This window comes from Fukomys damarensis, unplaced genomic scaffold (genome assembly GCF_012274545.1).
Source record: "Fukomys damarensis isolate Sample0158 unplaced genomic scaffold, DMR_v1.0_HiC HiC_scaffold_7, whole genome shotgun sequence".
In the NCBI taxonomy this organism is placed as follows: domain Eukaryota; kingdom Metazoa; phylum Chordata; class Mammalia; order Rodentia; family Bathyergidae; genus Fukomys; species Fukomys damarensis.
Genome location: NW_022900919.1, coordinates 23,996,857 through 24,012,442, shown reverse-complemented (window position 1 = coordinate 24,012,442; position 15,586 = coordinate 23,996,857). Strand labels below are relative to the sequence as shown.

The 15,586-nt window shown below is 44.9% G+C and overlaps 1 protein-coding gene across 1 annotated transcript in view; it reads right to left on the bottom strand.

Annotated features, from left to right (window-relative positions):
* Nucleotides 1-3,683: 3,683 nt before the first annotated feature.
* Nucleotides 3,684-15,586, bottom strand: part of LOC104860137 (methenyltetrahydrofolate synthetase) — a 237,217-nt gene continuing 225,314 nt past the window's right edge. Inside the window, exon 5 of the mRNA XM_033761138.1 lies at nucleotides 3,684-3,751. Coding sequence (XP_033617029.1) covers nucleotides 3,699-3,751 — 53 coding nt within the window. The 3' untranslated portion in view covers nucleotides 3,684-3,698. The remainder of the gene's footprint in view (nucleotides 3,752-15,586) is intronic.

The window sequence follows — 15,586 nt, the reverse complement described above, 5'->3', positions numbered from 1 at the left end:
ATGAACAATTTAAATTTTAAAAATTCCTAGGAAAATTCAGCTAACCAAAACTGAACCAAAAGAAATAAAGGGCTCACAGGAAAGAAAATTAGAAGACTGATTCCAAGGAATTCCAACTATTTTTATGATGCCAGGAAAAATGTGATAGAAAACCTGAAAAAGACATTGCAAGAAAGATCAAACATAGCCCAATCTCTTTATGAATACAAATACAAGAAGCCATAGCCTTGCAAAATATAGCAATCTGAATCCAGTGACACATAAGGAAAAGGTTGCTTTTTAATTCCAGTAGTACATGGTGGATTTCACATTCAAAAATACTTACTAAAATTAATTATTTCAGTAGAGTAAAGGAGAAAAATAATAGGATCACATCAACATATGCAGAGAAGCACTTGATGGAATTTGATATCTACCCATGTCATTTAGGAAACTTGGAATTGAAGAGAACTTCCTTAATCTGATAGAAAGCACACAGAGGACATTGTACATAGTGGATCTCTCCCCTGAGACGAGGAATGCATTAGAGTTCCTGCTACCATTACCGTTATTCAACACTGCCCCAGAGGTTCGAAATAGTCACTAAAGGAAGAAAATAAAGGAATTAAAGTGGAATTGAATGGCTGTCTCGTGATCATAGGAGAAAACTCAAAGGAAAGCTCAGATAGCTTAATAGAATTAGCAGTGTGCTCAGCCCAGACCCTCCCTATTCTGTGTGTCCTTGCCTGGCTCCCAGATCTGCCTCTTTGGGAAGCTTCAAGGTCATTAGGGGAGAAGAAAGAGTTAAAGTGCCATGCTTGGCTCTACAAGATTTTTCTCAGATATGTTTCCCACCACCTGCCAACACATGTCACAGGTCAAAGTATGTCACACTGTCACTCGAATTAGAGTGGGGATGTTTCATCCACTTCGGGGCAGGCACCTCAAAGAGAGAATTGGAATCTCTAGCAAACAATTATGTGACTTACCATATGAAGAGAGGGGAAGAGGGCTAATGGACTGAAAAAGAAGCAGTCGCTGTGGCAGGAGATGGGAGACCAGGACTTTGGAAGACAGTCAGTCAGTGGAAATTTCCCTGTGTGGAATCATCAAAAGAACAAGCACGCTCCTGTCTTGCGTCTTTAATGTTGCTTGTTCTACCCTACAATGAATGCCTCCTACTTCCCACACATCTGCTAAAATCCACCACACACACAAAAAAAGTTTTATGTAATTGTTGGAAATAAGGGAAAGAAGATGCTATGTTTTGGATATGATTCGAGAAGGTTCCCCAACAGTTCATGGGATGACAGCTTATTGGGAGGTGGAGGGATCTTGAAGGAGCTTGTTGTAGAACAGACCACAGAGTACCACCTCTGGAGGATTGAAGCCAGTCACCCTGAGTGGGTTAGCTCCTGCAAGAGGAGGGTTCTTACAAAGCAAGTTTGGCCTCAGGCTGCCCCTCATGCTTCCTGTCTTCCCATGAGATCTCTCTTTGCATGTGCACCCACTATGTTATGATGTAGCCCAAGGCCATTGACAAACTGAGCAGATGCTGCTGCCAGGCGTTTAACCTCTGTTTACTGTGACTGAAGTAAGTTCAAGTAACCAGCCTCTCATGTTTTCTTACAGAAAAAGGAAGTGAACTAAGACAGAAGACCAATGTCTTAGGAGGCCAATGGAGAGAAGGAAGAAACCACCACAAAAGGAAGTTCATGCTACAGAAACAGCAAATGGCAGTCAAAAGTGGCAAAAAATATAAGCCCCTGGGAGTGTTCAGAAACCTGAAAAAGAGCATTGGAATTCCTGCAAGCCTCAGGGAAGAAGGATGAGAGAATTTTCTCTAAATCTCTACATTCTCAGCTAAGATTAAGCTGCATCTATGAGGAGCATGTATTTGTTTAAAACTAGAAATAACTAGCAAATTCTGTGATTGTTTATGGCTGAACACTTAGTAGTGTGTTCTGCTGAGTTCTTGCATTTGACATGCATTTCTTTTTCTGGGAAATCATTAAAATATTTGTGTCTATCATACCAGAAACTCATACAACAGAGGCACAAATAAACCAAGGGGACTGTGTCAAACTAAAAGGCTTCTGTGCAGCAACGAATAAATAGGAAAATAAAAAGGCAGACTATAGGTTAGTAGAAAGCATTCATGAATCATGTGTCTGATAAGGTTCAGTGTCCTGAATATATTAGGAAGTCACCCAACTCAATAACATGAAAATAATCTGGTTAAAAATGAGCAAGGGATCCAAACGGATATTTCTCCAAAGAAGATATGAAATAGCTAAAAGGTATATAAGAAGGTGCCTAACTCATCAAACATCAAGGAAATGCAAATCAAAACCAAGATGAAATATCATTTCACACCAGTAAGGACAGCTATTATCAAAAAAACAAGAAATTACAAAAGCACGTAAAGAAAGGGGAAATTTGTACTCTGTGGGTGGGAGTGTAAGTGATACTGCCATTATGGAAAACACTATGAAGCTTCCTCAAAGATCATTAAATTAGAACTACCACATGATTCATGATTCAGAAACACCAAGGAAATGAGATTTGCACAGCTCAGAGATGGCTGCCCACCATACTCACTGCAGCATTATTCACAACAGCCAAGATATAGACATAATGTAAGTGTTCCCTGAAGGATAAATGGCTTCGAAATTCCAGGATATGTATGAGCATACACCCAATATAAAATAATCTATTATAATTATTATATAAAATACATTGCATATTAATTATACCATATATGACTCTGGGATATGCGTAATAGATATACACGATAATTATAATAAAGGATCACTCAGCCTTTAAGAAGAAGGTGACTGCTGTGTGTGACAATGTAGATGAAAGGGAGGACATTATGCCAAGTGAAATCAATCAGACGCAGAAGAAAAATGTTTGCGATCTCACTTGTATGTAGATCTTCAAAAGTCAAATACCTAGAAACAGAGAGCAGAGCAGTGGGATGAGGATGGAGGGGAGGGGAGACAGTGGCCAAAGTGAGCAACCCTGTAGCTGCTGGCGTGAGCGAGGCCAGAGCACCAGTGCAGTGTGACGAGTACACTCGGGGATGCTGGACTGTACACAGGAAGTTGCCCCAAGAGTAGCCATCGGGTGCTCTTAACTACACAAATGCAACAGTAACTATGTAAGGAGATGAATGTTAAATTGATTGATTATAGTAATAATTTCACAAATTATATGTGTGTCAAGACACCAAGCTGAAGCCAGACACAGTAGAGTGCCCTATAATCGCTTCTCGGCCTTTTGGCTAAGATCAAGTGTAGAGTGCCCTATAATCCCAGATGCTTGGGAAGCTGAGGGAGGAAAATCAAGAGTTTGAGGCCCATCTGGGCAACATAGCAAGACCTAGTCTCCAATTGGATGACATAAGGAGACTCTGTCTCAAAACAAACAAACCAAGCAAACAATACATGTTATATACAATTTCGACATATATAACGAAAATCAAATTTTTAAAAAGGGATACATTAAAGAAATTGAAACCTTGGGTACTGCAATGAGGTTTTTTTCTTCTTAGCAATTACAGAAAAAGAGTTAATAAATGTTATTCAGAGCTTTTTAATTACCTGGATCCTCTTTTGCCGACTTTCACAGGAGTTCTGATGACAAATGCAAGAAATTCTTAAAAAATAGGGATCTAAGTAAAGATTCGGTCCAGGTTCAATTTGTCTGTATGAGCCTTACAATATGCTATCTTCAAATGCAGCAGCAAGGAACTGTATACCAGTAGAAACTGAAATGTAAGATATAAAATGTGTTCAGAAATAGAAGGCCAATCCAAATGAGAATGCACAGATCAACACAAATTCCTAGTCATCTAGAGTGAATGTTTGCTTTGGTTATGAGAAATCAGGTCAACTAATCTCAAAATGAAACTCGAAGAAATTAAGTCTCCTGTGTGGCCAGTGGGTGGCAACCATGATATCTGACGTGTGTTTCAAGTTGGACGTCTGTGTGCGTCCATCTGCCTGTATATGCAGCCCAGACAGACAGAAGCAGATGCCAGGTTAACAGCATTCCATCCTCGTGTGTGTGTGCATGTGTGTGCGCGCATTTGTGTCCTCCCTTTAACACAGACCTTAATTTGAGAGTCTGCAGATAGCCTGTTTGGGAGGTGACTTCCAGGAAAGGTCAGCATGTGAACAGAGTGAGGGGTGGGTGGGCAGTGTGCAGGAGACAAAACCATAGCTGCTAAAGGATCCTTTCTCAACCAAAACCCTGCAAGGGATATCTAGAGCTTGATCCTAATGAGGCACCCTGGGGCTAGTGTAGACCACTGTCAGCAGTTACCCTGCACAAGAAGAAGGTGTTCCAGTTCCTGGCTAAAGGCTCCCAGGTGAGGTTCTGGCACCCCTGGACTCTAGGCTGCTACAGGCTCTGCCACCAGCATCACGTGGCGATTCCGAGGTGCAGAAGGAGCAGATGGAAGCCGAAGGTGGCTGGAGCCACGCGCGGAGCACTAGAAGCCTGTGTTCCCCTTTGCTGTTGGCCTGGCAGGACACACTGTGGCCCTTCATGTCCTCATGCTCTTCACTGACTTTTGTACAGATTTTGGCACCAGGTGAGAAACCACACCCTTGGGTCTCTTGATCCCTTAGCTTGCCCTTTATCCTCCTTGTGACATTAACCTGTTTCACACCCCACACACCTTGTGACATTGGTGTTTCATCTTACAAAAGGGTCGGAAAAATATTCAGCAAAACAAACTAGGGTGAGAGCCCAAAAGGCTAACTGTGCTTTCATTCCTAACCGGTATCAGGGAAGGTGCTGTGTGGATTAGCTGCACAGAGGAGCACAGCTGTGAGCAGCCAGCCCCTGCTTTGTTCTGTCCACAGTCTCCATCTCCCTCAGGAAGTTTAGCCCTGGCTGCAGCAAGCATCTGAGCAGGTCCGCGTGGCTCCTGTCTCCCTACCACACTCTAATTGTCTCTGAACAGCACCAAAGCCAGAAAGCCCTTGTCATTAACTTTTATGGACCACATTTTTTAAGAGTCTGCCTGTCTCTCCCTGCTCTTCAGAGCCAGTAAGTGGTACACCCCAAGCTTGCAAATAGTTTAAGAAGCCAAAGTCATGACCATGATCCTCATCTGGGGGTGATTTGCCTCCCAGGAGCTGTTTAGCAATGTCTGGAGAGATCTTTGGTTGTCACAACTGGTGTGTGGATACTCCTGGCATTTAGTGAATGGAACCCAGGGTTGCTGTCAAACATCCCACAGTGCCCAGGATGGCCCACAGCACAGTGTCTCACTTAGAATTACAGCAGCACTGAGCCTACACTGTCCTGGTCTCAGGATGTTTCTGCTGGAAACAGAGTGGGCCAGACCCCTTATACAACCCCTCTGGAATTCCGATCTTATCCCTCTGATCCCAGCTGCTTCTCACAGATCTTTGTCTTGTTTCAGTCCTGAATCATAACTCTTTCTACTCTCCAACTCTGGTACAGTCGCAGAATTCCCTTCTCCATTCCCCAACCTTTGTGCTTGCTCTGTTCTCTGTGCCTCTCCCCAGATTGTCCTCTTCCAACTTCCATCCACCTTTCTTTACTCAACACCTTGGTCTTCACTGCCCCTTGAGCCTCTGCTGTGAAAGCATCAGGTCAGCCCAGTGCAAACCTTTCCTGACTTCAGTCGTGGAGCAGAGTAGCTTTCAAGGAGCTTCCTCAGCTCTGGCTTCATCATCTGCACAGGCCAGGCAGCCCAGAAAGCTGCTCTGAGATGCACCCCAAATGCCTGGCTGAACACAATGGAATTCCCGGCTCCAAGATGTTGGTCTCCACCCCTGAAAGTGGCAGTCCTCATTTCTGGAGCCAATGCCATCCTACATAGGTAACTGAAGCTCCTAGTCCCCATGGGGCTCACAGACAAGCTCCCTGTGACAGTTGCTGCCCCACATGATCGGCCTTAAACTTGGAGTGCACAAGAGTCCTATTTGGCTCTAAAAGCCCACGAACAGTTTTCTTGCAATAATGCTGCTGTCCTCCCTTCTGGGAACACCTAGGGTTGTGGTCTCAGAAGGGGCCACTTAATTCAGAGAGTGGTTTTTCTGTGGTGCTGCAGATTCACTTTTTCGTTTGGGTCTGGAAGTACGGTGTGTCTCAGAAATTCAGATCTGACAGTTCCACACAGTGTAGCTCAGTCTAACTGATGCCCTAGGAACATTGCAATCCACACCTCATGCTTTGTTGAGACAGAAGAGAACTCTCCATGACCCTGGCCCTGAAGAACCTCTGAAAAGACAAGACAAACTGTGAGTATGCCTGCAGCCCAGGGTGGGAAGCACATGGATAAGGCAATCAGAAAAGACTTCTGGAAGCATAAAAGGGGGTTTGAGGTAAATTTCCCATATCAATGGAAGTAACAAGAAATCAATATGTTGAAAATCTTTGGCAACATTTCCAGATGAAGATGGAGGAGAGATATGTGATGCCCTTTGACCATTAAATGAAGACACTTGTTTATACTTATAGTGCAGACTTATGATTTTTTGAAACACATCTCTATCACCCCATCTTGCATTTTTATCACCTCTATTTGAGAGTGACAAGACAGGGATTATTCCGATTTACATTTCCAGTGAGCTGGCCCTAGAGACTTAAGCAATTTATGCCAGTCATGTCTAATTAAACTCTCCAGGGCTGGGGATTTAGCTCAGTGTTTCTGGCACCTGCTTCGCAAGCACAAGGACCCAAATTCAATCCCCAGTACTGGAAAAAAAAAAACAGTAATAATTAAATTCTCCAAACTTGGACCTTGTGGCCAGCAGCTGAGTCAGTGGGGGTGTTTTCATGTGGGGCTCACAGGTAGACAGATGTTGGTAGAATCCTAAGTTCTTGACATGCTAATCCCATGACTTTAAACAAATTACTGAGTCACAGATTTCTTAGGTGTGATGGGGACAATGACACCCCCTCCAGGACTGATGTTGGGGCAAAATAAGGTAAGCACTTTGGGCAGCTTCTTGAGGACTTGAGCCTGCTGGGCCCTGGGATGTCAGTGCTGGCTCACTGTGGCCAAAGAGGCCTCCTCTGCCACTGCTCCTCCTGTGGACTTGCCTCTCTGTGTTCCTAAGGACTTGATTCTCAGTGTGCTCAAATTAATTCAACAGCCTTTCTGCAAGGATGAAACAGCTGACATGCTAATTACGCTTGATATTGCCTTTAATAATATGAGATTAAAGAGTCAGAAGTGAGGTTTTAAACCTACCAGGCAGACATGCTGGCAGCAGATGGACCCAGGGAGGGCCTGTGAGCTTGCTTCCTAGCACCTTTTCCTTCTTGGTATTTTTATATAGACTTCAATCAAACAGCATATAAGCCACTCTAATCAGTGACTAACTCCAGATCCCACCCTTCATGATGAGTGCCTGAGCAGAGTTGATCTCCGTAGCTCCGCTGTCCCCACTCGCTGTCCTTCATACCTGCCCTGGGCCATTGTGTCTATCAAGGTGACACCATCTGTGCTGTCTGGGGTCTGCACTCTGACACCCTCTTCTACCCCTTCATCTGCAGAGAGAAAACGGCTCATTCACCTGGACACAACTGATGGATCGAAGGCTGTAGATACCTCTTCCTTACCAGCTGCCAGGTAGTTGAGCTCTCCAGTCACTGATCTCACGTCCACCCAACCTGTTCTCTCTACTTGACACAGAAGCAGCAGCAGAGTGGGAGGAATACAGGCTGCCCACGCAGTCACAGGATCACCTCTTGACTCTTACACCACAATAATGCCTACATTTCTACTTTGATGAGTCTCCTTCATCTTGTCTCTGAGATGCAGGTAGTGATGCTTGTAAGATTTTTGAGAGAATTAAACACAGTGAAGTGTGTGCAGTGCCTAGAATGGAAGCTAAATGTAGAAAGAGTTCAGTGAGATATTTTCCCCATCTCCATGTACTACTAGCTCCAAACTCAGCCTCTACTTTCAGTACCTCTGTGTAAGACCATTCAATCCATTTCATCAATAATCCAGAAAGATGAGCAAGAAGCAACCAATCACATCTATACTCCAGAGGGCTGGAGATCAACAGTTCAATACTGAGGACCTGCCTTGTCCCCTGGTCTGAGTGTGAGGTTGGGACATTTTCTCTGATGTAAAGGATGAGTTGGTGTACCCACATGAATGCAGAAGGGCCAGGGATTGAGCTCAGTGGGTTGCTGCCTTCCTCAAAAGCGCAAAGTCCTGAGTTCATTCCTGATTTTCATCCCCAGTACCGCAAAACAAAACAAAACAAAGCAACAGCAACCAAAAAAGTATGTCTGGGGATTTGGCTCAGTGGTTCTACCACCTGCCTTGAAAGCTCAAGGTCCCGAGTTCGATCCCTGGAACCAATAAAAAAGAAAGAAAGTAGAAGCCTAAGACCTCTTGGCTTCTTCACAGTCTGCTCTGCAAAGAAATCCTGTTTCCTGAAGTAGCCCATGTGAGGTGACCAGGTACAAGGACAATGGGCAAAGCCATTTTCACCCTCCTGGGCCACAGCCCAAGAGCAGGCCAAGTACGTGGAGCCCAGGGTGCCCACCTTCTCTCTGACCTAACATCTTGCTGCCTTCTGCCCACTGATGACCATCCCTAATCAACCCACTTTAGAGTCTGCTTCCCAGAGCCCAGCCAGTGACCAGGTCTGTAGCAAATGCTGCATGTGGAGGTACAGCACCGGCTCCATCCATTTGGGCTGCCAAACAGATACACCAGAGACAAGATGCTTCAAGTGGCAAATGGAAAATATCCCCCAGTTGTGAGGCAGAGACTCCAGGCTTAGTGTCTGGTTCAGAGCCAGCTTTCACTGTGCCTCCACCTGGTGGAGAATGAGAGCTCTCAGGACCCCTGCAGTAAGGGTACCAGCCCCTGAGTCTGAGGCTCCACCTGCACGACCTAATCACCCCTGCCAGGCCACGCTATCTCTAGCCATCTCCTCAGGGTTAAGATTGCCCCAGGTGTGAGAAACTGAAAGGGTCAATAAGGAACAAAATGTATAATAGATAATATGAAATAGGAAGAAACCGTTAGAAAGGAAAGTGGAACTGTGAAAGGAGCAGGGGAGGGAAAAATTGGTGAAAGAAGGAAAAAATGGAAACAAAGCTTTTGTAAATAAGGGGAGGGGAAGTTGAAGGGAGGGAAGGGGAACGGGAGAAAAAGAGGAATCAAGCTACATCATGTACGGGTACAACTCCCCCTTTGATGAATGTGATCATTACGTATATTTAAATTGTACCAATAAAATAAATTCATTAAAAAAAGTTTGCAGCGTGTGAATCTGGGGGACACAAAAAGCCCCCAAGAGGCTCTAACTCACTGTACTACAAGGAGAGAAGGCCGAGGAGAATCAATTCCAAACTTTGTCCCCTCTGTCCTTCTCTGCCAAGAACAGAAAGTTCAGAGGCTAAGAAAAGTCAAAGGGTGAACTCACAGTTGGGGGGAACGGGAGTGTGAGGCCACACCCTTGGCGCGCCATGACCTCACTGCTTTGCTTCCCACCAGAGTTCTGGAAATAGCTGGTGGCGTGAGCAACACGTAAGAGTGAGGTGGGTAGGCAGAGACAGCACAGATCCAGAAGCTGCAGCCCATGCCATCCTGCCGCTGAAGGTTGGCGCCCTCCCCCACCAGCTGGGATGAGCACGCGGCACCCAGTTCTGCCACCCTGGACACCCCCGCTTCGACACTGAACTTAGTGCAAAGAATGGTCTATTCCAGCCCGGAAGGGTGAGTCACTCAACTCAGTGATCCAGGCAATCAACTTATTTCACTCTTTTGGGCTCATTTTTTAAAACACTGAATAGCTGTTGCTTGGACCCAATCAAGAAGCAGTCTAAAAGTTTCCTGTGTCTTCATTAAAACTAGTATAACTTTCTGGAAATAATTTATGAAACACTCACTGTATCAACTATGCTACATTTCTAAACATTGTAGAATAAAATTAACAGTAATAATAATATTTTCTTACCTCTATTTACTAGCTCACACTTTATCAAAATTGACTCAAGGATTCTATCTTTAATTTCACAGTTCTTTTGCAGAATGGGAGAGAATTATCCCTTAATGATCCAGAAGCTCACAGAGTTAAAATGACTTTCTTGAGATCATGATTACGACAGTGCCCAACCAATTTCACTGTGGCTGGAGGAGAGATGTGAAGAATGTCCTAGTTCTTGTCACTAGCTCTCTAAGGACTTGTTTGTAGGGTTTGTTTGATTTTGAATCCTGCCCCAAAAGGAGAGTTAACCACAACACACAGCACTCTGGGAAGAGATGCTAAAACTGGGCAATGTTTTAGTTGTGTGCAGATTGTGTTCCCTATTTGTTAGTGGGATAAATCTATAAATAAAGGAGACACTGTCACTCTGGGCACGTGTCAGAATGTGAGAAGTATCTTTCTCACGTGAGCACTTTTCCATACTTAAAAAAACATCACTTAGTGTACTCAACCCAGCGCTGCCTTTTAGCAGCTAGAAAGAGGCTTGCTGGTGTCTGCACTACGTGGCAGCAGAAGCAGTTGGGGAGTGTCTTGGTAAGGTCCCCGTGCACACACAAGGAGAGAGGGAGGTGTCACTTTGCGGAGCTCCTACCATGTTCCAGGTGCTGATCGCCTGGCCATGAGCTTCAGACAAGTTTTGAGCATCTTTACCACAACGCTGCCTCCTGCACTTACCTTGAAGTCCATTGCTTGGCAGACATTTCTGAGTCAGAGGCCTGTCCTGCAGAGAAGTTAGTGCTTGCCCATTAAACATAAAAGCTTTTTTAAAAGTCAGAACTATGTGAAGAAGCTGCCAAGGTGTATTCTATGAAACAGTTATATGTAGTATAGATGTCAAAACATAGGAACGTTGTCCCACAGTGTGTTAGAAAGCAGGTGCTGCTGTGTGAGGCTACTGCTCCTACAGTTGGCAAATAAAGATCATACGCATGTCTCTCTGTCTCTCCCAAAACCAGGTGGGCAGGAAGTCCCTTGCCAGGCCTGGTGGTTCCCTGGGAGGCCTGCAGGGTTTGCTCCCATGCTGTTTCATCTGCGCTTTAGGTTCCTGTCCCAGAAGTCTCACATTAAATCTCAGTCCGCATTCGCATTCGTGCTTTCCTCCAAATGTAAGGCTCGCACCCTCGCTCTCTGAACAGCCTTTTGCAGCTGTGTTCCTATGTTTTGATAGACTGCTGGACCAGTCAGGAAGATTCTACAGATCTTTCCAGAGAAATTTCTTTTCTTCTTAGGGTCAGTGCTAAAGCTGATTTCCCATTTGCTTTGCCCAAGGTCTGCGGCCTCAGTCTATTCTCTGTTCCTGCAACAAAATGCCTGAGACTAGATAATTTATAAAGAATGGAAGTTTATTTCACTCCTGGTTCTGGAGGCTGGGAAGTCCAAGAGCCTAGCAAATTTCTGCTTGGCATCTGGTAAGGGCTTCCCGTTTGTTGCATCTTAATATGATGTTGGGCATTAACTAGGGAGGCAGAGTGAGCATGTCAACTGGGTCTCTCTTCCTCTTTCTCTAAAGCAGTATGGCATCAACTGGGCTCCACCCTCATAATCTCATCTAGCACTAATTACTCCCTAAAGGATCCCCCCCTCAACAGATTCAAACCACAGCACCTGTTTAAGGAACCGTCAACCACTTCGGGCCAGTGTAGTGAAGGTATTGAGGCTTAACCATTTTATCCCAATGCCCCCGGGTTACCATAGTGATTACCTTGTATTTCACTCTGCCTGCTGACGTGCCATCTTTCCAGAGACCAGAATCTTAAGAAGGCCAATGAGAAAGGCCCAGCTTGACATTCTTAGCAGCAGTATACAGTCTGGCACATAACAGATGCTCATAGTGGGTTGAGCAAATGAGACTGATCGCGTCCAGCAGATGCCCCCGAAAGGAGTATTGCCATGTCTGCTAGTCCAGCACCTGCTTGGGCAAAGCGGAGGATGCAAACTCCAATGACTACTGGGACCCAGAAGGAGGCCTAAATGAATGAAGACAGGTGGGAGTCGGGGATGTGAACAGGAGACCACCCCTATCTAAGTGATGGCTCTTCACTCTTGCTGATTGTTGGTCTATAAGGACCAACAAAAAATCATCTGAGTTTTTTCAAGAGAATCTAGAAATTGTGATTCTCAAGTACAGGTTCCTGTACAGGTCAAATACAAATACCTGTAGCCTGGGCCCACCCACTCCTCTCCTCTGGTGATGCTTCCTGAGACATCAGTGACTGGCAAATGGTTGCAGGACGAAGCACCTTGATGAGCTCCATTTGGGGGTGACCCTGAGTTCCGGGCTTCGGCCTCTTCCTCTGATCACCACAGCCTATCTCTGTATTCCCAGAGCTGGTACTATAATCCCTTCTTCTCATTCTCAAGGTCAGTGAGGGGCTTCCAATCACTGCCTTCATGGCTCTTAGCCTGGCCTGCCATTCCCTGTAAGACCAGCTGCAGCTTTATACACCAGCAAACTGTATGGTGAAGCTGGCTGTAATGGTTTAGCTCTTAAATGTCCCCCAAAGCCTCATGCCTTTAGAAGGTGATTTGATTATGGGGTGGCACAGCTGACTCGCTGTTAAGAGGTAGGGTCTGGTGAAAAGAGGTGGGTCTCTAGATGACTGGCCTGGAAGGGTGCATCACCCTCTCCAGTTCCTGCTTTCTCTCTGCTACCTGATCTTCATGATGTGAGCAGCTTTCCTCCATGAAGGCCCTTCCACCATGTCGTCAACCATATAAGGGCTGAAAATTCTAAAATGTGACCCCAATAAAGCTTATCTTTAAACTGCAGGTGTCAGGGGTTTTGTCCCAGCAATGAGGAGAGTGACTAAGAAACTGGTTCCCTGTGGTAAGGGCATATTGCGTTGGAGCACAGGTTTTCTTTATCAATTTATGGAGCTGTTGTTTCAGTGAGAGGCCTCTTGCTCACCACAAACCAATAGCCTCATTAGGGTGTTAGATGAGAGCAACAGGAAGGGCAGCCTATTGGCACTGTGTGTTCCAAGACCCCCTGTGATCTGAAAACAGCTATCTGTGAGATGAAAGCACAGAGCAGACCTTTTTATCTTCGGAGCAGCCCCAAGGAATCAGAAACCATCGATGTATATCAGGACTTTAAATTGTTTTGTTAATGTGCATTAAATTGCAATTATCTGCGTTAAATTCATTAGCCATTGTACTACCTAATCATACCATGTTTGAGGAAATCTGGGAAGTCATGGTACTTTCCTCTCCAAGAGGAACTATTGTATATGGGCTGCATCTCTGTCCCCAAGTTGCTGCTGGTGCCTCCAGGTGACAGGTGTGCTGAGACCAGCAGCTAGATTTGGGGCTCAGAATGGACTTAGCCTGAAAAGACAAAGGAGCCACCTGCCCCGGGTTTTATGGATTTTTGATTCAAGGAAGGTTGGCCTGCAGAGGCCTGCTATACTCCAGAATCCTCAGGGTTCCACCCCGCCAACTGTGTTCTGCACCTATCAAAGATGGTGGATCCCTTGGAATGTCCAATCTTCCCTTTTTCCTTCTCCATAACCCTTGTGATTTGCCTAAAATAGGAAGGGACTGTGTTCAGCAACGGCACAGGATCGCAGTGTGGTAACCTCAGGAACTTCTACTAATATGTGGTCCAACCTCTTCCCTTTCCACGTGAGGAGGAGAATGATGTCCAAAAGAGTTGGATTCTTTAGCCAGCTGGGAAGGTAAGGCCTGTCCCAAGTTCAAGTCCTTGAAGCTCATTCTCACTTTTCTAGATAGGATGTTTGAAGATCTACTCTAGGCTGTCAAGGAGGGCCTGCTCACAATGGGATTGGGCATCTCCCTGAGGCAAGGCTGGATGGAAACAGGAGGCTCCTTATGGTCATTTGTTCCCTTATTTCTTTATCCAACAGTGTCAGCTCCATGCCAGGCTCTGTGTTCCCAAGGATGAGGAAAGCACTCTATCTTGCATGATGTTTAGAAGTCAGTGGGGACAGATGGCATTTAAAACAGTTACATGGAGAAATGCACAACTATCCACTTGCAAAGGAAGGAAGAGAGGAATGAGGAAGAGAGTGCTGAGAAGGTAACAGTGTAATGGTGGTGATCAGGAATAAGTTTTGGGATAGATGGGGCAGAACTTGAAACCTGCAGAAGGTTAGCAGGAACCGCTAACTTGGAGACAAGAGGCGCACGCATGCACGCACACACGCACACACACACACACACACACACACACACGCACACTGCATAACACGGGCACGGATTCATGTTTCCTGGTGCTCAGAGCAAGTGAGTTTGGGGTGCTGATCAGCTGATGTGGAGGCAACAGGAACAACTGGTAGGCAGTAGCAAAATAATGTCTCAGCATTACAAGGAGTCAGACACAAACACTTGAAAGAAACAGGATCTGAGTAGCTTCTTGTTTCAAGAAAGCTGTATAGAAGGAAAAGCACGATTTAAAGTCAGATTTTGGTTTAAATTCCAGCTTCACCAGTTGCAAGCTGCTGATCTTGGCAAGCTAGGTCCCCCTTCTAAGGTTCAATTTCCTCATTCATGCAATTAGACAAAAATGCCACAGTGGGTTGTTGGTAGAGATTAAACATTTTCTGCAGTTCTTGACACAGGATAAGGGATTCTGTTAGTTTGCTATTGCCACCATTACAAAATGCAGATACTCTGGCTTGAAGAAGAGAAATTCATTTTCTTGCAGTTCTGGAAGCTAGAAATACAAGATCAAGGTGCTGCAGGGCTGGTTTTTGACAAGGCCTCTCTGTGTGCTCCCATGCCCTGTCCTGTGCCTGAGGATCTTAAGGCCACCTCCACTATTACATGGACAGTTGTCAGACGGGGTCACCTTCATGACCTTGCTGATCCTTAGTCTCCTCCAGGTATAGATACACTGCAGACAGGGTTTTAATCCATGAAGATGAGTTTTGAGGAGCCACAGTCCAGCCTATAAGTGTTCAATGACAACCAGTCATTTCTTTCTTCCCTTTTCCCCACTTATAAAGGTAATGATAGCAGAAAATAAAGTGATATTTCCACAGTCCTTTGAGAAGAAGGAGTCACCCAAGATTGTGCTACAGAAGCAGGCTCATTTCATTACTGGGTCTACAGGATTTCACTTTAGAGTCACTGACACACTTTGCAAGACCCACTATGCAGTGAACACTCTCAAAAATAGAGAGAAGAAAGAGATCTGTGTACGAAAAATTAGTTGGGGAAGCTGATATACCATTTGTTATTTTTCTAAAAATAATGAATAACAATAAGGCTATCAAGAACAAGACAATAAGTCAGGTGCGATGCCTATAATCTCATCACTTAGGAAGGCTAAGGTAAGAGAATCACAAGTTCAAAAACTGGTTCAGGCAATTTAATGACAGTGAGACTGTCTCAAAATTAAAATTTAAAAAAAAGGCTGAGGATGTAGCTCAGAGAGAAAGCCCTGAGTTTAATCTCTAGTAGCACAAAAAGGGTAATAATAAAAGAGGGGAAGAAAAAATTAACTGCTGAGAATTACCTTTGTAAACTAAAGTTATGGCTTAAAAAGAAGTTACAGGGGGGCAGGGAATTGGTTCAGTGGTTCTGTTGCCTGCCTCATAAGCACAAGGGCCTGAGTCTGATCCCAAGTACGAAGAAAGGAG